Source organism: Cucumis sativus, chromosome 4, assembly GCF_000004075.3.
Source record: "Cucumis sativus cultivar 9930 chromosome 4, Cucumber_9930_V3, whole genome shotgun sequence".
In the NCBI taxonomy this organism is placed as follows: domain Eukaryota; kingdom Viridiplantae; phylum Streptophyta; class Magnoliopsida; order Cucurbitales; family Cucurbitaceae; genus Cucumis; species Cucumis sativus.
In genome coordinates this window covers 14,437,690-14,459,103 of record NC_026658.2, presented here as the reverse complement: position 1 = coordinate 14,459,103, position 21,414 = coordinate 14,437,690, and the positions used below count along the sequence as shown (strand labels likewise).

The following is a 21,414-nucleotide window of genomic DNA, read 5'->3' as shown; positions in this document are numbered from 1 at the left end:
AACGTTAATAAATGTGGCTTTAATGATGATGATAAAAGAGTAAGGATGATGATGAAAATTCTTACAAAACTAAATCTCAATGTTTTATATTTTAATGGTAAATTAATTAATGTTTTGGTGGAGGAAAATCACCATATTGATTTTTTTTTCAGAGAAATATAAGTGTATAAATATAATTTAAAGAATTAAAATCAACATAATTTAATCGGTATAATGCGTACATTATCAATATATAATTCCATGTATGTCAAAGTGTATATATATATACAAAAATAATTATTTAAATATAACAAAAAATGATGTTCATCTTTATCTATGGTCGATAGAAAGTTTTTAAAAATTATTTATAGCAAATTTTCCATATAAATAAAAACGAACTTAATTGAAAATTTTAAAAAAAGTTCGAAGAGATAATCTTTCCATTTGATGTTAAATATAAGATAGGTATATAAAATATGTGAAATTTATGGTCGTTGAGTTTTTTTAAAAAAATCAAAATTTACATTTTTTTTAGAGAAAATTACATTTTTAGTGCTTTGAATTGAGATTAACTTGATTCCCGAGTTTTCAAAATGTATTTTACTGGTTAAGCTCATCAAATAACTTTATATTATTGTTTTAAATAATTATATGATATTTTAAATTAGAAGAATAATATCGAAAATCATATAATCAATTTTTTAAAATCAAACATAAAATATTTTTAGAACTTTATAAACCTATTTTTTAAAACTCGAACATCAAATGAGTCTATTGTTATAAACTTGACGACTAAAAACATATATTCATTAAAACTTAAGACTGGAAAGGTAGTTTTGAGTAAATAATATATGGTGTCTTCTAACTTAATTTGGTCTTCCATAAATATTTAAGTATCATATATGTAACAATAAAAATTGATTCAATCCGTTGAAGAGTTGTTGGATCTAAGAAAATGACTTTCAAAAAATCACATACAACAAAAATTGAAAGGTTACGTAAAGCAAGATAGATAGGTAAATCTTTTGTTTCAACTTTTTAATAATTAATACTTATGCGTTACATATAGCTATACAATTGACCTATTATCATCCTATTAACAAGTTCTTATGTGCACGTAACTTAACAAATTAATTATTCTATAAATGTTCCTAACAAAAGAGATTGGGAAAAAGTTGCAAATATAATAACAATCGAATTTAATCTTTAATTTTCATTGGAAATAATTGAATATAATTCAAGAAGTATTTTATTTATCTTTTTTAATGTATATAGATTACAACAAATGAAAGAATCGAAAAAGGAAAAAAAAAAAAAGAACCTAAAATCAAAGAACGAGATTAACGGCTGGGGCCATTTTTCCAAAGAGCAATTTCAAGTCGTTCTCCAATGGCGTCAAATTAAGGTCCAAATCCAAACACATAACTCTCGTACTCCCAGACCTCTTCAACACCGGAATCTTCTCTGCCACCGCCACTGCTAACGGCGGCACCCGGTGCCGTCTCATGTGTCCGCCGAGGGCCTGTCCGGAAGAGAACTCCTGCCCGCACAGACCACACTCGTGAATTTTCTGTTTTAAATCCGCCGTGTCTTTCGGCTCTTCCACCGATGTCCGTGGCCGCTTGTGACTGGCACGGTGGCCGCCGAGAGCTTGAAAAGACGGGAACTGGCGGTTGCAGGTTTTACACTCGAAAACGGCAGCGTTTTGGGGTTGAAATTTAAGGTCTGATGATTCTTGAATTCCATAAGAAAGAAGCGTTAGGGATTTAGCGATATCGGAAGCTTCAAATTGTTCTCTAATTCTCTTAGCTGCCATGTGAATATGAAGAAATTATGGAGGTATGTGTGTGTGTGTTTGAATTTGGGTTGGGAAATTTAGAAATTGATGAAGAAGGAAGGCGAAGATGGGATTTGGAAATTGGAAGGGATTGATGTCAGTATTTATTAAGGGGAAAAAAAATATTCTTAGTTGGGGGTTTTGGTTTGACTGAAGGAAAAATCAGAATTTTGTTTTAAATAAAATTAATTTCTTCTTTATTTTTTGGCTGCTGGGATTTGTTTAAACAATAGTGGACAATGTCTTGTGTGATTTTATGACTAATTTTGGGCATGTCATTCAAAAATATAATTTTGATATTTTAGTTATTTATCAATGAAAAGGATAGATAGGTCAAATCTCTTTTTTTCATCAAAATAGGTAATTATTTTCAAGTTTAGTTTAACCATGTAAGGCATTTCTAAGTTATGTTAATTATTGCGAAACTAAATTCACTCACATTAACAAAATACAATCATATATTTTGTGGGTTGAAAGAGTGTCGGTGATGTCATAATGTCTTACCTGCTTTTTTTTCTTTTGGTTAACTGAAAATGGAAACGTTGGAAAAGGAGGAAGGAAGGTAGAAGGTGAGAGGAAGAAGAAGATGAGGATGGTGGAGGGAGAGAGGATGGATCATTTTTTAAAAAGTTACTTTTCTAATTTGAAACCTCATTTGTTACCTCTTTTGTTTGCTAAGTACAGTAATTATTATGAGAATAAAGGATAGAACCTTCTGTACATAAAACTAAAATGTTATTTTAAGATAATTTTCACACATTTTTTTAATATATGTTTTTAAAAAATTAAACGTGTCACCGTTTAATCAATATCTAAAGACAAAAATATTAGAGAAAAAAAGGATTTGAGTCGAAATCATGGAATAATTTTGAACTTGGTCTACAATTTCCTCCTAGACGGCGGATCAAAATCTTCGACCTTCCATCCAAAATATAAAATCTTTGTTACTAATAACGTGAACAAGGTCACGTGTCCATAACTTCCACACCTATTTTTGTTCATGATTTTCACATTGTCTTGTTTTTTGTCATTCATTTATATTCTCACGTTATTTTTAAAATGAAATATTGCTCATGACTACGTTTAAACGACTATATTATTTTTAGAAGTAAAGAAGATATATCTATTTTGACGACTAGATAGATACAAGCAAGTATCCCTTTATCAAATAGTAAAAAGTAGAAAGAAAACAAGGCAATAGGAATATGTGTAGAAAGAAGTGAAGTAGGTGAAGCAATAAATGGTCATGTATGGCAACTGCATGTAGGGCATTTTCATGGAACCTTCAAAATCAATACTAACCTTAAAAACTACTTCTTTTTCACATATATATATTCTTTGACTTTCTTCATTTATTCCCACAATTTGTCTTTTATTATTCATATAAAAAGATGGTTTTAACTATTGAAGTGTTTGAGTTTCATAAGAACACTGCCAAAGGAATTTTTTAATTATAAGACTGATCATAATATATTTCTTTACTGATATTATATATTTTTTACAAGAAAGAAAAAGGAAGAAGAAAAACCTTTTTAGTTGTGATGTATAGTGAAGTTCAATATTGACTATCAACATTCTAATTAAGAAAAGAAAACACAATCATGACCAATTATATAGGACATAAAGAATGTACCATTCAATTGGTAGTTGATTAGCTCGGATTTGGTTTATGATATTTATTTGACTATAGGAACAAAATTTGAAACTTACATCAAAATAGGAAAACTATATTCAAACTCTTAAAATTATAAACCGACGACATAAATTAAGTTCAAATTGTACGAGTAGTGGTAGATTTAAAAATCTTATTGAGACTTTATACGTTAGGAACTATTTTTTCTTTTAAGTTATAGATTCGAATTTTTTATTCGTATTGTTTATATCAATGTTTACTTTTATTGAAAAAATAATATAATATATAGTTTTATTTCAGAGGGGAGAGCCACCTAATGTTTTAAGCATATGTTATTATAATATGAATGAATCAATCTCATTAGATTAAATTGGAATTTACAACAACTATACAAAAAGGAAGTAGCAGCCAACCTTATGTCTTTTTCTTCACTGTTTTTTAACATTCAAATTAGTGCAACAAATTCTACATAGCTGACCAATATGAACACATTTCCAACTCTTACTAATCTATTGAATATTTGTTGTTAAATTACTATATTTAGCCTATAAACTTTCAAACTTTTAATTTTGTGTTTAATAAGTAAAAGATTATAACTATACTAACTATAATATTTTATGTTCGAATGAGTCTAGTAGGTTAATTAATTAATGTTTTGAAACATTGACTATATCAAGATTAAGAAATTATTAAACCTATTTTGACACATTTTTAAACCTCAAGGGTACACTAAATAAAGATTTGAATTTAGAGACTCATTTAACACATGTAACTTAATTAATGTTCATAATAACTAATTTGTAATTCCAAATTCAAATCAAGATGGATTTGAGAATTTTGTACAATAGTATGAACCTTTTGACAAAGTTCATGAATCCAAGCTTAATAATAATAAACTTCTTTAGTTCTTGAAAATTTTCAAGTTAATCTAGAAAGGAAACATAAAGAGGGAAGAACATAACAATTTAGATCAAAATATTATATATATATATTATATTCATTCACCTCTCTCAGTTGAGTAATAATATTTGATCCCATCAATGAACTCTAACTCTAAAAGAATAATACACATACAGATAAGTGAAGAAGAAGAAGATGATAATGAATAAATTTCATCATCATCTGGCTATTTTCACTACTCAAACTGACCTTAATTGAGAGCTTGAGATGAAATGGAAGGATTATATTATATCCATCAATAGATGAACACTTTTTTCCTCCCTTTTTTTTCCCCCTTTTCACAGCTCCACACAGAGCTTTCTGAAAACGAGTGATTTTTTTCAGTTGACATTTGTAAAAGGAGCTCTTGAGGGTATCGACGCGGCTCCATTTTGAACTTTTCCTTCTATCAAACCCCATTTCAACTTGTTTTCTGTTGAAATTCCTTCTTTCAGATAATGTACTGGGGTTCTCATCTCCTCAATGGATGCTAGACTTGGCACTGCTATTGCTCTTTTCTTCGGTGTTGAGTCGGAATGCTGATCGACCTGTTCTCCCAATCGAAGTTACATCATATTATGAAAATTATTGTAAACAAAGATATAGATATGATCAGTCAAGCAATAAGACAAACCAGATAATCTTTTATGAGACACTGTTCTGCTTGGTCTCGTATTTTCGATATCGTTCTTCCATGGTTATCTTGTGTGGATTTGAGCTCGTCCAAGCATGAGGTGGAAATGGAGTCTAACTCCTTTTTATTTTCATGGTCCAATCTCAAAGAATCTGCCGTTAAGTTATCCAAAAAGTAAGCATAAGAAACACAGTTGCTTTAAAAGGGGGAATAATACAATTTTTAAGGTTATCCAGAAGTACCATTCACTGAAGCCAGAACACCACTGACTTCAGCATCAAAATCAGCATCCAGTGTTGAAGAAACAGTTGAAAATTCCTCATGTGCAAAATGATTTTTGCAAATACTAGCCCTGTTTCAGAAAGAAAATAGAGAGTTTACTTTTGTAAATCATAGTCAAAGAAACTATGAGAAACTGAAGGAAACAGATACTCACTTTACTGAAGATTCTATCTCTGTAGCACCAATCTTACTCAGTTTTATTACTGATGATTGCGCATCTTCCCATAATCTTTGAGAATGATCCAATCCCTTTGAGCTGCACAGTGCAGGAAAATAGATTTATACTCGACTACTTTTTCAAAAAAGAACCAAAGATATATCTTTCAGAGCAAATTTCATTTATTCATTTTGTGTCATGTGATAGGTTATTTCTTCAATCACAAAAAAATGATTCCGAGTAAAACTTACCATTTGTCAATTGCGCTTTCCAGAACATTCTTTGACTCATTTGATGAGATCATGCTCTCTGTGAAATGAGATTCCACCTTTTCAACATATTCATTCATGTCCTTCTTGGCATGATTTGACACTTGCTGCATGCTGGACATTTCTTGCTGTAATATCTTGTTGTGTTGTAGGTTCCATTCCTGAATGTTTATTGATGCCTTCGATACCTATTGAATTTACCAAAAAGTTAAACCACACAAGGCTTCATTCAAGTCTTTAGATATGCTAATGACATAAAAGAACATTGACCCAACCATCTCAGACTTCTTGGATGTCAAATTTGCAATAATGGCTGCAATGTTTGACAAAGCTTGTTTCTCCTCTTTCTCTGCCTGCTCCTGAGTTCCACAAATTCAAGTAGGTTATAAATTGACAGAGAACTATGAAAAACTTCAATTTGAAATTTGTCTTTTAGCTACCTTGAACGTCTTCTCAAAATTCACTAATTGATTGGACCTCTCAATTTGACTTTCTTCAAGCAACGTCATGACTTTAGATGCATGGGAATGAAGTTCATTAAAAATGTTCATACTTGCATTCGATATCTTCTGTGCTGAAACCAAGCTGTGTTGCAATCCCTGAATTTTTTTTTCAAGGATTAAATTGCAAACTTGACAAAATTTGTTGATAAACTCTCACGACCATCAAAAGCCAGTATTACAAATAATGACCACTACCTCGTCTTGGCGTCGAACATGGAGATCAATAAGTTGTTTTTGGTCACTAAGAGAACTTTGAATCTCCTTGACAACCTCCTTGGCATCCAATACTGCATTAACTAAGAACTGGACAAAATTTCACATGTTGCATTGTCAGTATTTGATTTGCACATGTTACTTATTGATGAAAATGAATGGAACGAAAAAGTATTCACATGCACTTCATACATTTTCAACATTTATTGCTTGTGATGAAACCGTGGCATTCATCTGTTCCAAGTCGCTGGAAACATTCTGTTGCAGTGTTTTGATTAACTGTCTTAAGGCAGCTACTCCCAAAGAGTAAGTCTTTGACATTTTTCCTACTTTTGTCTCCAGGACTTGAGTTGCCTGAAAATGAGGAGCTTATGATTAATCAGATACAAGACACACATGCAACGGAACTTTACAAAATTTCTTCCTTTCCTTACATCTGATTTACTTGCAAGATATGTGTGTGCATGTTCTTCCATGGATCTTAGCTGTTCTTGATGTTGAGAAACAGATCCTAAGATGATCTTGTGAAGATCTTTTAAATTCTGATCAAGCTGAGAGCCAAATGTCAAGACTCTAGTTTGATTTTCTGCTTCCATTCTATCTTTCCGGTCTATATAGGGAGAGAAACCAAAATTATTAAGAAAATAAATCTATGTAATACTTTCCACAATGATAGCATTTAAAGTAACAAAATTCCACGAGCGAACGCTTTTTTTGCTTCTAGATCATTCTACCATAGGACTTCAAATACATCATGGTGATAAGAATAATAATTTTACATAGGGTCATTTAACAATTCAAGAATTCAATTATTTGGAAAAGGGCATACCTATTTTATCAAATAATAAACTTATATCCTCGGAGGCATTTTGCAAGTCCACGCGCAATGACTTTGCACGTTGAAGTAAGGAATTTTCTGTTTGTTCCAATATAATCAGATTATATATACATAAATCATAAGGTATGAAAAATTCTTATGATTGAGAGACAAACCTGAGGTCTTCAGCTGAGAGACGATCGACTCCTTCTCTTTCAAGGCTGCAATGGCCAACCCGTGTTCATCTTGTAGTTCAGACAATGCCTTATTCCGGCTTTCCAAATTTATCTGAACGAACAAGCATATAGAGATGAGAACCAATATTTCATGATATTCTATATAGATATATGTGCATCAGAGAAGCAATGCTTCGGTACATTCATACCATGCAATCCTTGAGCTCCCGTTCCATGTCCAGTTTCATTTTTTGTTCAACCAGATAAAGCTCTCGGAAGCTTTCAACTTGCTGTACGAAAAAGCCAACTTTGCAGTCTTATAAACAACGTTGAGTAAAAAGAATTAAACTAAATCTAGAGCAAAACTGACCTTCTCGCTAAGGTTGAGCTCATTTTCAAGTTGTTCAATCCTCTCAGATTTTTCCTGCAAAGCAGATATCATGAGTCTTCAAAATTTAAATTAGTATCTGAAATTTGCAGGTTTAGTCTTATGCACCAATTATCACACATCGAAAATATGTGGGTAGAAGATGCTGCCTCTCAAATTACACACAATTGTCTTAGGCCGCTGATCAAATTTTGTAAAGCTAATGTTTTGAGAGACAATATTATAAAAGAAGGAAAAGGTTCCAGGCATTTTATTCTCTTTAACATAAAACGACCAACCTTCTTCTCAGCTTCATCTTGAGCATATCTCTCACGTGGAATATAAACACCATTCTTGTCCCTTGCAGCTCGGATGTCTGCAACAATTTTATTGTATGTTAAACAAAAAGGATATTCTACTCTTCTTCTGTTCATAGATTGAATCTAAATATGTTAAAATGGAGTTCCAACCTTCTTTCATCCTTTCTATTTCTAGATACAAATCCTTTAGTAGCACAGCTTTCGATATTTTCTGGTTTGCCTGTCAATGAACTTAAAATTCAGAAATGGGGAAAAAGAGTAAAAGTTAATAGAGTGAACAGGTTTTTAGGAGGTTCGTAGGAGTATAACCTCAGGTTTGTTTTTGATATATTTTGCACGTTGGGCATAGTCTAGCGTACTGAGAGTCTCATCCAAGCAACTAGCAGAAGGAGAAATTGTGGCAATGACACAAGTTTTTGTCTTCCCTCCCAAAGAATCTCTCAACAACCTAGTAAGCTTACTATCCCTGCACATAATTTCCCATGACAGGAATCAGAAAATTCTTATTAGGACTAATAATAGTTACAAAAGAATAATAATGATAAATACTTAAGGCGGCCCAATGATACTGTTTGATTAATAGATTTCAGGATATACCTGTAAGGTATATGAGAAGAATGTTCAACCAGTGCATTTATAACACGACCCAAGGTAAGTAAGCTCTTATTAATCTCTCCTGCTTCTCTTGCTCGAGCCTGAAAGTTAAAAGGTGTATATTGATTCAAATCTGAACAACAGAAGTATCTACTTAACTACAAGGCTTTTGGCTACATGTTCATTAAATGCTGGTCAGACACTGTAATAGCTTAATTAGCAGATCCTGAAATTGACTGTCTATCAATTCCAAATCTGTCTTACAAGTTTGAATACATGCATATACACAAATTTTTACCTCTCGAGCACCTGAGCGCGATATATTCTCCGATCCAGCTAAATCAACAAGATTAAGCTTTCCACATTTGATCAGCTCCTCATCACCAACAGATGATTCTTTGATGTGAAGAGTAATGGAAAATATAGAATGAGAGCGGCTGCAATAATAGAACATAATGAACAAAACATGTCTGGTAATCTATATTTTTCTCAAAAATCCAAATTACCAACATAATGTTAAAGCTCTACCTGCTACGCTTGTTTAACAAGGTATCTGCTGTACGCCTTCTGGCAGATCCTCGTTCCAAAAGAGTATATATCTCACTTAAACTGTAAACTGCTTCTTCTTCAAGACCCCTTACAACCACTGCACCCTTTCCATCCTCCATCAAGGAAATAGGTTTCTTTTGCTTTTCGTCTGCAGATCGTGATTGGTCTTCTTGAGCCAACAAATCAGTAATTTCTTCATTGTAAAGCTCCAAGAATGTCACTTTCATACTATAGTCTGCATTTTGCTCTTCAAGTGTATCGAAAATTTGACGAACAGCTCGTGGAATAACACCAGCCTCAGCAGGCAGATCCTTATTCTGTTTGTTTGTAATGGGAAATACATGTCAAAAACAGTGAATAAATTGGCTTAAGGAAATAAAATATAAGGTTCTTGTTTGACTATCTATACCTTATTTTTCATCCCACCTTCCATTGTATATGTTTTACCCGAGCCTGTTTGCCCATAAGCAAAGACAGTGCAGTTGAAGCCTTCAAGAACTTCATTCACAATAGGGGCAATAGCTTGTTCATAAATTGATCTTTGCTGTGCCTTCGGACCAAACACCTGACAACTATTCATAGTCAGCTAAAATAACCAAATCAAGTTATCCATTATCACAGAGTTAACCAAGTTAACGTTTCAGAAACTTACCTTGTCAAAGGAGAAGATTCTATCGACTTGCTTATTGGCTACACTTTGCAACACGCTAACTTCTCTTCTTATCTCATTACACGATATCACTTGTGGAACCTTCGACTTTTGTTCATCATCATTTAACGGCCTACCATTCAGAGAAATAAATAATTAATCAGATTCCATTGAGGCAAATACACGAGCAAGTCATCATCACCACCTCAGTTCTAGAGATTAGATCATCAAAAGTACCATGGTCATATAAGTAGAAACTCAGAAAATGAACTCTCCAGTACTTCCGAAATCCACTAAACTAAGTTTCAAAAGCAATGTAGACAACAAAAAACACTCTGAAGCAATCCAAACAAATATGGAAATTAAATCCAAGTACGTTATATTAGCTTCCAAGCAAAAGAGAATTTCTAAACCCTGATGCTCTGTATATACTTCTCATAAGCATTTCAAGTTCAAAAAATTAAACCCATGACATCCTTCATTAACCTAACGAATGTAATGGGTATGTAAATTATGTAAACAATCAGACAGCTGATCTAGTTCTAAGTTCCAAAACTCATTAACACCCTAACAAGTACTCTAAAAACAAAGAAATCTCACCTGCATCTCAACACAACCTGAACATTAACTTCTTTATCCCGATTCTGATGATGATGGTTAGAATTTGAATCAGATCCTCTAGAATCAGTTCGTCGCCGTTCAGGACGAGGAGTCAAAAAGGGAGCAGGAGAAGGCGTAACCCCAACTCCCGATTTCTTAGACTGATCAGGCGTCAGTGGCACCATTTTTCTTCCTCAATTAACAAAATTACCAGAAAATCACCACCACTTGCTACCTAAAACAAAAACAGAATCACGAATTGGAAACGGCTCATTCATAAATCATAAATTCAGAAATGAAAAACAAAAATTAGGGGAAAAGAGGAAAACCTTTAAAAAATGAAGATTCGATTGAGGGAAGTGAGAGAATCGTTGTTGTATTGGATTCGAAGAAATGATTGAAATGGGGAAAGGAGCGAGGGGTATGGGGGAAAATGTATGAGATTCAGCGGCTACTGTCAATATTGTTTACATAGAGGGGGGGAAAGTAGCCGTTGGAATCGTAAATTTGAATTTGATGAAAGGTGAGGACCCCACTCGAGAATGAATTTTCAAAATTTCTGAGGGACGGCCGGAGTCTGCATTTCCAATTGGTGGGATTTATTTCCTAAAAACCTTCAATGTCCTTTTTTCTTTTCTTCTCTTTTTCCTTTTTCCTTTACCACGTTGTAAAAAGGGAGGATAAAAAGGGTTGCTTTTTTGGGGAAAAAAATTGATTATAAATTACAATTTACAGCTATTTAATTTCTGAAATTTGTAATTCTTTTCTTGCAAGATATAACAATGGTATAGGTATTAAATGTTTTAACATGAAGATTGAATTGATATTTGTTTTTATTTTAAATTATTCTTTGCTGAATTTTTTAGTAATCGGCATCTTATCTATAAAACTATTGAAATTTCGTGGTGTTTGAAGAAATTGAAATTTAGTTAAATAAATCTTCATGTCTTGATTAGTCTAACTATACTTAAAATTCATTATAATTAATAATTGAAAGAATATAAGAACTTAAGACTTGATTTAACTTCCTAGTGTTAACATTAAAATCTGTATTAACTTAATACTGATTTGGCAATCTCCTGATTTCTTATAGTTTTCTGTTTTATATTACTTGTAAAATTGATATTGATTTGGTCTCCAAAAAGCATATCATAGTTTTTATTTCCATTTTAGCAGTAATACATTTAACAAAATTAGCACTTTTTGAATGTTTTTGGAATAGGTTACACTTCGTTGGAAATTAAAAAAACAAGCATTTAAAAATGAACCATGTTGATTTTAAAATACTTCTTGTAAGAATTTTTTTTTTTTAAAAAAAAGTTGATTTTGTAGAAAGTGATTATGGAGATTTCTTTTGCACCTTGCCTATAAGGTAACGAAGATTGAGAATTAATTTATGGTTAATACAATCATCCCGTTATAATAAGAGGTATTCATAGAGAAACTGGTTGTAAAGGGAAATGTATTGACAAATAAATAAAAAAGTAAAGCTACAAAAATAAAAGAGTTTATAGCAAAATGTGTAATTTTGTCATGTCAGACAAAGGAATTTGATGCCCACAACAATTAAGTAGAATACAATTCAGCGAATCTAAAAAAGTTTTTATCTTGGAGATCGCAAAAAAATTGAATTAGAAGGCTAAACGTTATATTTTAATTTTGACATTTGACATTTGGAAAATCTACTAGGAATCAATTCTCATATGAAAGAATGTTTGAACCAAAATGGCTTCGTAATTTGGTCTTATCAATTCCTATATGAGCAAATGTTTGTTCGGCTGTTGTAAAATTGTATGAAAGAGACTGATCAGATAATATAGCTTTCAATCAAAGTGGGATTTGACGGAGAATGAAGGTCGAAGCAAGTATAGCCCCCAACTCACACCCCCATAGGAAGAATGGAGAAATTTGATAACTAAATCAATTTCTCTAATGAGTGGAAAGAAATTTTGTAGGGCAAAAAAAGAAAAACCAAGAACAATGCTGACGAACAAGTTTTCTTTTTCTATATACATTAGTCTGAAAAGCTTACTTGCACCTCTCAACTTAACTAATCACGTGAGACAATCTACTTGACCTGACAATAATTGGGTGTCAATGAAAGAAACGCATCCTAGAGTTGGAAACTCAACACTAACCAGTAACCAATATTCAACAAAAGATATCAACGGAAAGCATGCCTACCATTTCGAAATTATAAATCAGTACAAATGCAATGACAAAGAAGTTATTGATTTTATTCCTAAGAAACATAAGAGAAGGACAACTATAATTCACACAGAACAAACATTGTGCATTACAGAAAAATAAAAGTACAAACAGAAGATACATTTTCATAAATTACCACCTACCGGCTGAGAGGCCAAAATTTGACAGTTCCTTTTTGTCCGGATTCTTTAGGTTGCTTTCATTGTAGGGGAACCGATCCATAGAACACTACTTCGGCTGGTCCTGTCATGTATACGTGGTTGTCTTCCTCACTCCACTCTATCTGTAAAGGTCCTCCAGGCAGATCAACGGTGCAATTCTGTCTCAGATATTTGAATTCCGATGTTAGGAGATTTAAGGCAAAGAAAGGATTGAAAATTGCATTTTTTTTTTTTTTTTGCTTTTTTTTCTCTGTTTGTATGACCATACTGTCCGATTAGGCTGATGAAATAAATCATATTATTGCTGTAGGGGTTAAAAGATGCACATAGTCTTCTTACCCGTCCAGCACGACCTTCAAGAACGGCTGCAACAACGACTGCACAAGCTCCAGTTCCACAAGCAAGTGTTGCACCTGTAGTATCATTGGTAAGTACACAGGTTTGTTATGAAGCGATTCAATTATTTATATGCTTATAAACTTAAATTTATTTTAAGTTATTTAAAATTCAAACCTGCACCACGCTCCCACACACGCATTTTAAGATGTGAATTGGATAAAACTTGCACAAATTCTGTATGAGGGCAAAGAGAATCTTAGTGAATGTAAAAGAAAAAAGATGACATTTGAACCAGAAAAGGATGAATTTCTAAACTTGCTAAAATTTAACCTGTATTTGTTCGTGCTGGAAACATCTCATGGTGTTCAAATTTTGGACCAATTGCAGCTAAATTTATGCCATCGACCTGCAGATTCTGTTCATGACCATGCAAATCAGCAAAAATAGTAAATGAATAGTAAAATAGTATGCCAGCTGAATAAATATAGGCAGTCAAATGTAACTCGAGGCTCTATGAAGTTGAAGTGCAGAGTTTAGATGTGCTATAACCTATTTTGGATCAGAGGACAGAAACGATTTAAATGTTAAATGAGCATATAGCCATCACCAGAGGCTTCCTGATAACTTTGTGTTGCTTCCTAATTTTTTTGTACTCGGTTCAAGCTATAGTTAACATTACATGGTCAACCACATCTCAATCAATCAACTAAACTATGATAAATACAATGTATGTATTTATGGAGCCTATGAAGTACTCAGAAATTCTTTTACTTAATATTAAACTGTAACTTTTTGCCTCAAATCTCAAAATCAAGCACACAATATATACAACTTGCAAGTGGTTATATTTAAGTAAGAGAGAAGAAAACAAAAGAGCAAGCCATAGTAATCCACAGAAGGAACTTTAGGAAGATTTAGACGAGTGAATGGGATGTTGCAAAACAAATACCTGCTCAATTTTGTTGCTAAAAGTTACACAATGGGGGTTTCCCATACTGACACAGGTCACGCTCCATGCAACTCCATCTACTTCTATGGCTGCCTTAACAACAGATTGGTCTTTAGTTGGTGTCAATCGGGTAGGCACATCTGTTGCTTTGAGAATTGGTTCACCCATGTCTACTTTTACCTGAAATTGCATGTACGTTAAGATTGGCACAGAACCCATAAAAGCAGTGGTCGCATTTGATCGCATTTTCCAGTGAAAAAATGGTAAAGATGTGCCTATCAAACCCTTAAAAATACGTAAGAAACCATGCTTTGATGGAGAAAAATGAAAGAACCTACGAGAGAATACAAAAAACAATTCCACAAAAGAAATCTCCAAACTAATTACAAGAAGGGCCTTCAATCCAAAGGATCTAAACAAGGCTGACAATTACGAAAAGCCCAATGAAAGGTTGCTATAGAGAAGCATTAGCCTCACAACCTCCCAAACCTCCATCCAATATCTTTAGAAAATTGAAACGGCAGTTGACTGTAGATTAGAAAATTTATCGAAATATACCTGTCCATCATCCTGTAGTTCTGGAATAATCAGACCAGCACCAGTATGAACAGTGAAGCTGCGAGTGTATAAACAATAACACTGCGCTCAGAAATTCTAATGCATAAATAAACATGAAATAAAAGATCTAAGGTATCATAATTTAATTAGCTTGGCCATAATAAGTTGCAGTTCACAAGAAAGTATGAACAAATGGACTCAAAAGATAAAACAATGGTAAAACAGAAAGAAGACGTACCTATGCCTTCCCTGCAAATTCTCAAGTTCCGCAATAAATCTGGCAAAGCATCGCACTCCATTACCACACATCTATAACATACAAGCGCAAAAGAAATTCAGACTCATTCGTAATTGATAGACATACAATAACAGCCACGGACAATTATTTATGAAATGGACAATTAATTACCTCCGGTTCACTGCCGTCGGAATTGAATATCCTCATAGTATAATCAGTACCATTAACGCCGGGCATAGCAAAGATAACACCGTCAGCACCGATCCCAAAGTTTCGATCACATAACTTAGCAGCTTGCTCCGGGGTGATCCTAGGCTCTGATGAGTCCCTATTATCAACCTATTCAAGCTCAATTGCAATCAATACCAGACTAAGAAACAAACGGTAGACTGATTATCTGAGAATGAAATAAACTATTTTCCTCCACGGAGAGTAAACTGACCGAGAAACCTTTCCAATTAGTTTCTGATTAAATCCATAGAATTTTCCGTGATTAACATCACCGGAGTCAACGGCCGAAAGTTAAGGTACCAAGTATCGATTTCAGAACTCCACCATTTCAAATGCAGAGCTCCAACAAATAAGTTTCAAATACGAACACGCATTTACAACCAATTACAAAACAAAAAACATATAGAAACAGTAATCATTACCAAGATGAAGTCATTGCCGAGACCGTGGTACTTAACAAAGTGAAGGAGACCACTCTCTCTCCGGTCAAGAAAAGAAAACGACGGCGCTTTCTCTGTAACTTCAAGGCCAGCGGAAGTCGCGGAGACGGAGAGCCTAGGGCTTCTTCCCCGAGCGGAGTACTTCGGAAGGGAATCCAGTTGAAGTGAAGAAGTAAAAGACAATCGGAGAGAAGGAATTGAAGCAAGAGAGCGTGATGATGGAGAGGTAAGTGGAAGAGAAATGATAGTGGCTACGGCCATGACGGCGCTGTGGTGTCGGAGTATGAACGTCCCGGTTTCGGTGTGAATGAAAGCAACGGAGAAGCCGGAAATGTTGGGCTGCTGAGGAGGTTCGACGGAGAAAGAAGTCGTGGTTTGTGAGAATTAACCTTGGGCCGTAAAATGGCCAGGCCCATTATCCCAAACATTTGTTTTGGATTGTACGGGTTAGCTCAATGTGTATAGCAACCTTTCTCTTAAAAGAAAATGGAGATAAATCAACTCGAACAATGTAGTTTATTACTGGCAGACTTTGAGGTGTTTGTAAATCTTTTAGTATAAAGACCATCTCAACAAAATTTTAGGCTATTAAATCAAACTTTTGGATACAAACTGATTGTAAATTAAAAGATAGCACATGTCTTCTAGTCATCTAATCACAACATAGGTTTATCAAATTCAACCTCATTTAAGTTGGGACCTTTACGCAAGTTAACACAAATACGAAGTCGATTCAATCAAATGAATCTAATCAATCAATACATCAACAACATGTTCACAAGTAATTTTTCAAAGTAATGTCAAACGAAAGAACTTGAAAAAATATTTAGAAGAAAACTTGTTCAATTTGAATATTGTGACTTTTGCCAAAGAATGGCAGTAATGGAGTACATTGGCCATCAAACTTCTGAATTCTTGAGCTAATGATGGGGAATTAGGTCCATTGATTTATGCTCAAGAATTTACCTTAGCTCTGTTTTGCTTGCTGCCAAATAATAACGATTCAACCTCCTCCGTCCGATCTCCAATCTTCAAGTTCAAGTTCAAGTTCTCAACCCAACCTAAACGCTTCCACCAAATGAAACCCATAACCATATGGAGAAAACCTTTAACTTCATCTTGTACGCAATTGACCAAACTCAAACCCGATGGCAATGCCGCCGTTGGTACTCCACCTCTTCCATTCCAAGCGACCTCATTTTCGGGCGGTCAATTGGATGCCCGCCAACTGTATGACAAAATGCCTCACTTAAATGTGGTTTCAGCAACCACCGCAATTGGGCGCTGCGCAAGGCAGCACCAACACGAAGAGGCATTATCTCTATTTTCTGCAATGTTAGTGTTAAATTTAAGACCCAACGAGTTCACTTTTGGAACTGTGATTCAGTCTCCAAAGGCACTTGGAGACATTCATATTGGTAAGCAACTTCATGTTTGTGCCATAAAAACTGGCCTTCATTCTAATGTGTTTGTTGGTAGTGCGCTTTTAGATTTGTATGTTAAGGTGGGTGTCATTGAGGAAGCGCAAAGAGCTTTTGAAGATATCAAGATGCCAAATGTGGTGTCTTACACTAGTTTAATTTCTGGGTATCTGAAAATTGAGAGGATTCGTGATGCTCTTCGGGTGTTTGATGAAATGCCCGAGCGAAACGTTGTGTCGTGGAATTCAATGATTGGTGGGTTTAGTCAGAAGGGACACAATGAGGATGCTGTGCATTTGTTCATTGATATGCTTAGAGAAGGGATTTTGCCCACTCAATCTACTTTTCCTTGTGCTATATGTGCTGCTGCTAATATTGCATCTATTGGGATAGGGAGGAGTTTTCATGCTTGTGCTGTCAAGTTCTTCGGCAAGCTGGACGTGTTTGTTAGTAATTCGCTTATTAGTTTTTATGCAAAATGTGGGAGTATGGAAGATAGTTTGTTGGTTTTCAATAAATTACTTGATGAAAGAAACGTAGTTTCATGGAATGCTGTACTTTCTGGGTTTGCTCAAAATGGTAGGGGAAAGGAAGCCATAGATTTCTATCAAAGGATGATTCTTGCAGGCTGCAAACCGAATGCTGTGACGTTTCTTAGCTTGTTGTGGGCTTGTAATCATGCTGGCTTGGTTGATGAAGGTTATTCGTACTTCAATCAAGCGAGACTGGATAACCCCAACCTGCTAAAAGCCGAGCATTATGCTTGTATGGTTGATTTGCTTTCACGTTCGGGTCAGTTTAAACGAGCAGAGGAATTTATACATGACCTACCATTCGATCCAGGGATCGGGTTTTGGAAAGCGTTGCTTGGAGGATGCCAAATTCACTCAAATGTGGAACTTGGGGAGCTTGCAGCTCAAAGAATCCTTGCCTTGGATCCAGGTGATGTCTCGTCGTACGTAATGATGTCGAATGCGCATTCTGCAGCCGGGAAGTGGCATAGTGTGTCGATATTAAGGAGGGAAATGAAGGAGAAGGGGTTGAAGAGAATTCCAGGTTGTAGTTGGATTGAAATTAGAAGCAAAGTTCATGTATTTGTTACCGGTGATAAGAATCACCACCAGAAGGATGAAATTTATTCTGCCTTGAAATTCTTTGTTGAACACTTGAAAGAGAGGGAAGATTTCAACTTTCTTTCAGATTCATAAGTCTAATTCTTCTGTCGATTAAGTTAAATTGAATGTGATTCTGTGAGTCTTTTTCTTCTTCTTTGTTTTGAGTACAAATGGGGATGAACCTCTTGGTCTTCAACATACACCGAGGCCACCGATTGACCTATTGCGTAACTTGAAAAGAAAAGAAATTTGTATTGAACAAGGGGAAGAAATTTGCTTGTAGCTTACTAGCTATGTGGTCATTCACATGCTGTCACATTGCAAAATACATATTCATTCTTTTTAAGTGAAATTTCAAAAAAATTGGTTGCAACCAAGTTAGCAACTATCAACTATTGATTACTAACAAAATTAATTTTCAACTTTGAGAAGTCTATTATTTTGGCAACTATCATCGAACCACACCTTTAACATTCTTTTATTGTTTAATGTGATAAACAACCATAAACTATCTTAAATGTCAAACAAGCTATAACAATCATCTAAACCAATAATACTCGCTTGTAGCTATGTGATTAATCAAATTGTGTCACATGACAAATCTTTTTTGTTTTCAATGATATTTTTTGGTGCCATAGGCTAGACCATAAAGAGTAGAATCAAACCAATATTTCAATAGCTATCACTAAAAAAATTGATCTTCCAACCTCAAGATTGTTCGCAATTCTATCAACTCCTACCTACCTAGATACCTACTTGTGTACAACATTATTTTGCAATCAATTAACTTGAACAAATAAAAGATTTATCATTAAATATTAATTTAAAACATTAAACACGTTTGTCTTACTCGACAATTATTTGATGATAATGTATAAATTTAATCATTTTCAACCTCTCTTAAATAGTTTAGGATTTTACCTCAAAATAATAATGATGACAATAACAATGATAATAGTTTTGGTTAAGGGTAGAGAGTGACGTGTTTTTAAATTTTTGTTTATCAAAGGAAAAAATCTATTTATTTTTTTTGTAACTATTTTTGTTTTTTGTTTTTAAAAATAAAATGTGTTTTTTAAAAAAAAATTATTTTCAATTTCTCTTTTCTAATTTAAAACAAGTATTTTGTTTTAAAAACAAAAATTGAAGTAGTTCAAACGCAACTATCTTTTAAAATTCAATTTAAAAGATAAAAACAAAAAACAAATGGGTTACCAAACAAGTCCTTATAATTAAATCTAGTAAAGTAAATTATTTTTATAGATCGTACACTTTATTTTCAACTCTTCGTCTTGATCCTCTTTACTCCTTTTTCTTCCCTGCTGTCTAAGAAAACAAAAAGTTAAATGTCATTTTTTGTCTCTTGGAAGTTTGTTTGATGTTATATTCGAGTATGTTTCGGGGTGATATTGAGATGGTCAAAATCTTTTTTTCCACTTGCCAAAATCATTTTTCCTTCAAATAATAATGTTTGACATAAACTCAAATTGATTTTGGAGAAATGATGTGACAAGTGATTTTTGTTAAGTGAAAATGATTGTCTAATTCTTTTTTAATTTTAAATATTGGAAGAAAATATAACACACAAATTATCAATGGAAAATCACTTTCTAGATTTTGGTATACCAAACATAAATTTTATTTTTCCAAAACAAATATACCTAAATCCCTTCTTCTAAAATCACTACCCCAATTATCATCTCCAAACTTTAGTCACATTTCTCTTAGTAAAAAACTTTCTTCGAATAGAATTTAATATTTGAATACAGTTTCAAAATTTTAAACGAAAATACTAATAAAGAACAAAAGCACTTTTTTTTCTTTCTAGAAGATCAACATTAAGCAAGAAAGTTGCATAGACTAAATTTTAAAGGTTATTTGAGACATTCAATTGAGGCGATATTTTAATCTGCAAATCAAACAGAAATTACTCTCTAAGTAAATGTCATTCTCGTTACTTTGATCACATTGATAATTAAAGGTTTGTGGTAATATATTTTAAATTTGATAGAGAAATGAAGACATGTGATTGAGTTTGGAATTGTATGGCCATTTTTGGAGTACTTCCAAATTTCTAAACAACATTTTGAGTGAGAGTGATTTTATTCTAATTCTACTTTTAAGACAAAGTTTTCGTTACTTATTCAATGAACTCAATAATTAACGTTACTGTTATTTAAATAAACAAGTCTAAAGTTTTGTTTGATATTACGTTTAAAATAGTAGAAGAAAGAGGTTTTGACAAAATCTAAATAGCTTTAGTTGTTTGGTAAATCAAATTATTAAACGATCTTACATAATCATTTTTTAAACTACGATTAAAACTGTAACTTTTAGATTGCTCTACTAAAAATTCCGTAATTTCTTAGCCATACAAATAGAAAAAATATCCATATTAATATTTATTTTTCACATGTATTTTCAATTTTGAACCTATGTATTTTTTTATAACAATGATTATTTTTAAAACTTTTATCAAATAATTCAAATTCAGTTGAAACTTTAGTAAAAAAGTTTTTATAATAAATTATGATTGCGTAAATAATTAAAATAAAAAGTCCAGTTTTGTTCATATAGTTTAATGCTCAAAATTTTAATTTAGTTTGAAGTTTGTGAGTACTTGAGGATTTGTCCAAAATTTTATGGGTTTTTTTTTCTTTAACTTGATATTGTGTGTAAGATTTTCTTTTCTTTTTTTAAATAATGATTTTGAGTTTGACATGAGATGCAATTTATTCAAAGAATCAAATAGATAACAATTATGAAAAAGTAGTTTTGTTTCAATATGTAGGTTTACGTTGACGCTTATTTTGGTATACACCGATGCTTTTAGGTGTCGGCATAAATGATTTTTTTTAGTACAAACCTACATAACAACTATAATATATAGGTCTATGACGTAGTACTTGTTATGTCGTGGATACCACTGTTTTGAAAGTAATTTTTGCACAATCATGGTGTGATAATGTCGGTTGCACTTCATGATTAACACAACTTCTCCTTAAGATGTGCACTCTTGTCGGAGAAAGGATTAGAATCAAGTAAGAGAAAGTCTTGTCCGAAATCACAAAAGAAGATATAGAGAGAATTTTTAAATTAAAGAAAGATTAAGAAACTTGACGGTAAGTAAACGTTTAAAAATCAACTAAGATTTGGAAAAATTAGTTGCATCGTTGGTTTTAATTTTTTAAAATAGTTAATGTTTTACAAAGAAAAGAAAATTGAAGTATTTCTTT

The 21,414-nt window shown here is 33.1% G+C and overlaps 4 protein-coding genes across 4 annotated transcripts; 1 reads left to right on the top strand and 3 right to left on the bottom strand.

Annotated features, from left to right (window-relative positions):
• Nucleotides 1-1,237: 1,237 nt before the first annotated feature.
• On the bottom strand, nucleotides 1,238-2,074 carry LOC101218378 (zinc finger protein ZAT11). Its single transcript, XM_004142039.3, has one exon. It carries the CDS (start codon nucleotides 1,793-1,795, stop codon nucleotides 1,307-1,309), a length of 489 nt encoding a protein of 162 aa, XP_004142087.1. The 5' UTR covers nucleotides 1,796-2,074; the 3' UTR covers nucleotides 1,238-1,306.
• A 2,329-nt stretch (nucleotides 2,075-4,403) lies between these two features.
• LOC101208320 (kinesin-like protein KIN-5B) lies at nucleotides 4,404-11,015 on the bottom strand. Its single transcript, XM_011655315.2, has 24 exons — nucleotides 10,848-11,015; nucleotides 10,519-10,753; nucleotides 9,922-10,051; nucleotides 9,679-9,834; nucleotides 9,249-9,586; nucleotides 9,019-9,157; nucleotides 8,724-8,821; nucleotides 8,436-8,592; nucleotides 8,277-8,346; nucleotides 8,106-8,182; nucleotides 7,810-7,863; nucleotides 7,649-7,729; nucleotides 7,440-7,551; nucleotides 7,276-7,362; nucleotides 6,881-7,056; nucleotides 6,639-6,800; nucleotides 6,429-6,536; nucleotides 6,171-6,329; nucleotides 6,006-6,089; nucleotides 5,713-5,918; nucleotides 5,459-5,560; nucleotides 5,265-5,374; nucleotides 5,023-5,174; nucleotides 4,404-4,936 (listed from the first exon to the last, which is right to left on the bottom strand). The coding sequence occupies exons 2-24, from the start codon at nucleotides 10,701-10,703 to the stop codon at nucleotides 4,730-4,732; spliced, it is 3,150 nt and encodes a 1,049-aa protein (XP_011653617.1). The 5' UTR covers nucleotides 10,704-10,753; nucleotides 10,848-11,015; the 3' UTR covers nucleotides 4,404-4,729.
• A 1,667-nt stretch (nucleotides 11,016-12,682) lies between these two features.
• LOC101218612 (diaminopimelate epimerase, chloroplastic) lies at nucleotides 12,683-16,098 on the bottom strand. The gene is made up of 9 exons (XM_004142040.3): nucleotides 15,625-16,098; nucleotides 15,143-15,310; nucleotides 14,972-15,042; nucleotides 14,734-14,791; nucleotides 14,176-14,355; nucleotides 13,557-13,641; nucleotides 13,401-13,460; nucleotides 13,227-13,300; nucleotides 12,683-13,045 (listed from the first exon to the last, which is right to left on the bottom strand). Exons 1-9 carry the CDS (start codon nucleotides 15,901-15,903, stop codon nucleotides 12,926-12,928), a joined length of 1,095 nt encoding a protein of 364 aa, XP_004142088.1. The 5' UTR covers nucleotides 15,904-16,098; the 3' UTR covers nucleotides 12,683-12,925.
• Nucleotides 16,099-16,448: 350 nt separating this feature from the next.
• LOC101219250 (pentatricopeptide repeat-containing protein At5g42450, mitochondrial) lies at nucleotides 16,449-18,422 on the top strand. Its single transcript, XM_004142043.3, has one exon. The coding sequence runs from the start codon at nucleotides 16,721-16,723 to the stop codon at nucleotides 18,269-18,271; it is 1,551 nt and encodes a 516-aa protein (XP_004142091.1). The 5' UTR covers nucleotides 16,449-16,720; the 3' UTR covers nucleotides 18,272-18,422.
• The last annotated feature ends 2,992 nt before the right edge of the window (nucleotides 18,423-21,414 follow it).

Bases quoted from the DNA above. Each gene is read 5' to 3' on its own strand.
- LOC101208320 (XM_011655315.2), bottom strand. From the start codon at position 10,703: ATGGTGCCACTGACGCCTGATCAGTCTAAGAAATCGGGAGTTGGGGTT. The intron at 10,052-10,518 runs GTGAGATTTCTT...TCTGAATGGTAG, and splicing joins CAGGTTGTGTTGAGATGCAG to GCCGTTAAATGATGATGAAC. The intron at 8,347-8,435 runs GTTATACTCCTA...GTTCATTGACAG, and splicing joins ATATCAAAAACAAACCTGAG to GCAAACCAGAAAATATCGAA.
- LOC101219250 (XM_004142043.3), top strand. From the start codon at position 16,721: ATGAAACCCATAACCATATGGAGAAAACCTTTAACTTCATCTTGTACG.
- LOC101218612 (XM_004142040.3), bottom strand. From the start codon at position 15,903: ATGGCCGTAGCCACTATCATTTCTCTTCCACTTACCTCTCCATCATCA. The intron at 15,311-15,624 runs GTAATGATTACT...GAGCTTGAATAG, and splicing joins TCGGCAATGACTTCATCTTG to GTTGATAATAGGGACTCATC. The intron at 14,356-14,733 runs GTATATTTCGAT...ATGCAATTTCAG, and splicing joins AACTACAGGATGATGGACAG to GTAAAAGTAGACATGGGTGA.
- LOC101218378 (XM_004142039.3), bottom strand. From the start codon at position 1,795: ATGGCAGCTAAGAGAATTAGAGAACAATTTGAAGCTTCCGATATCGCT.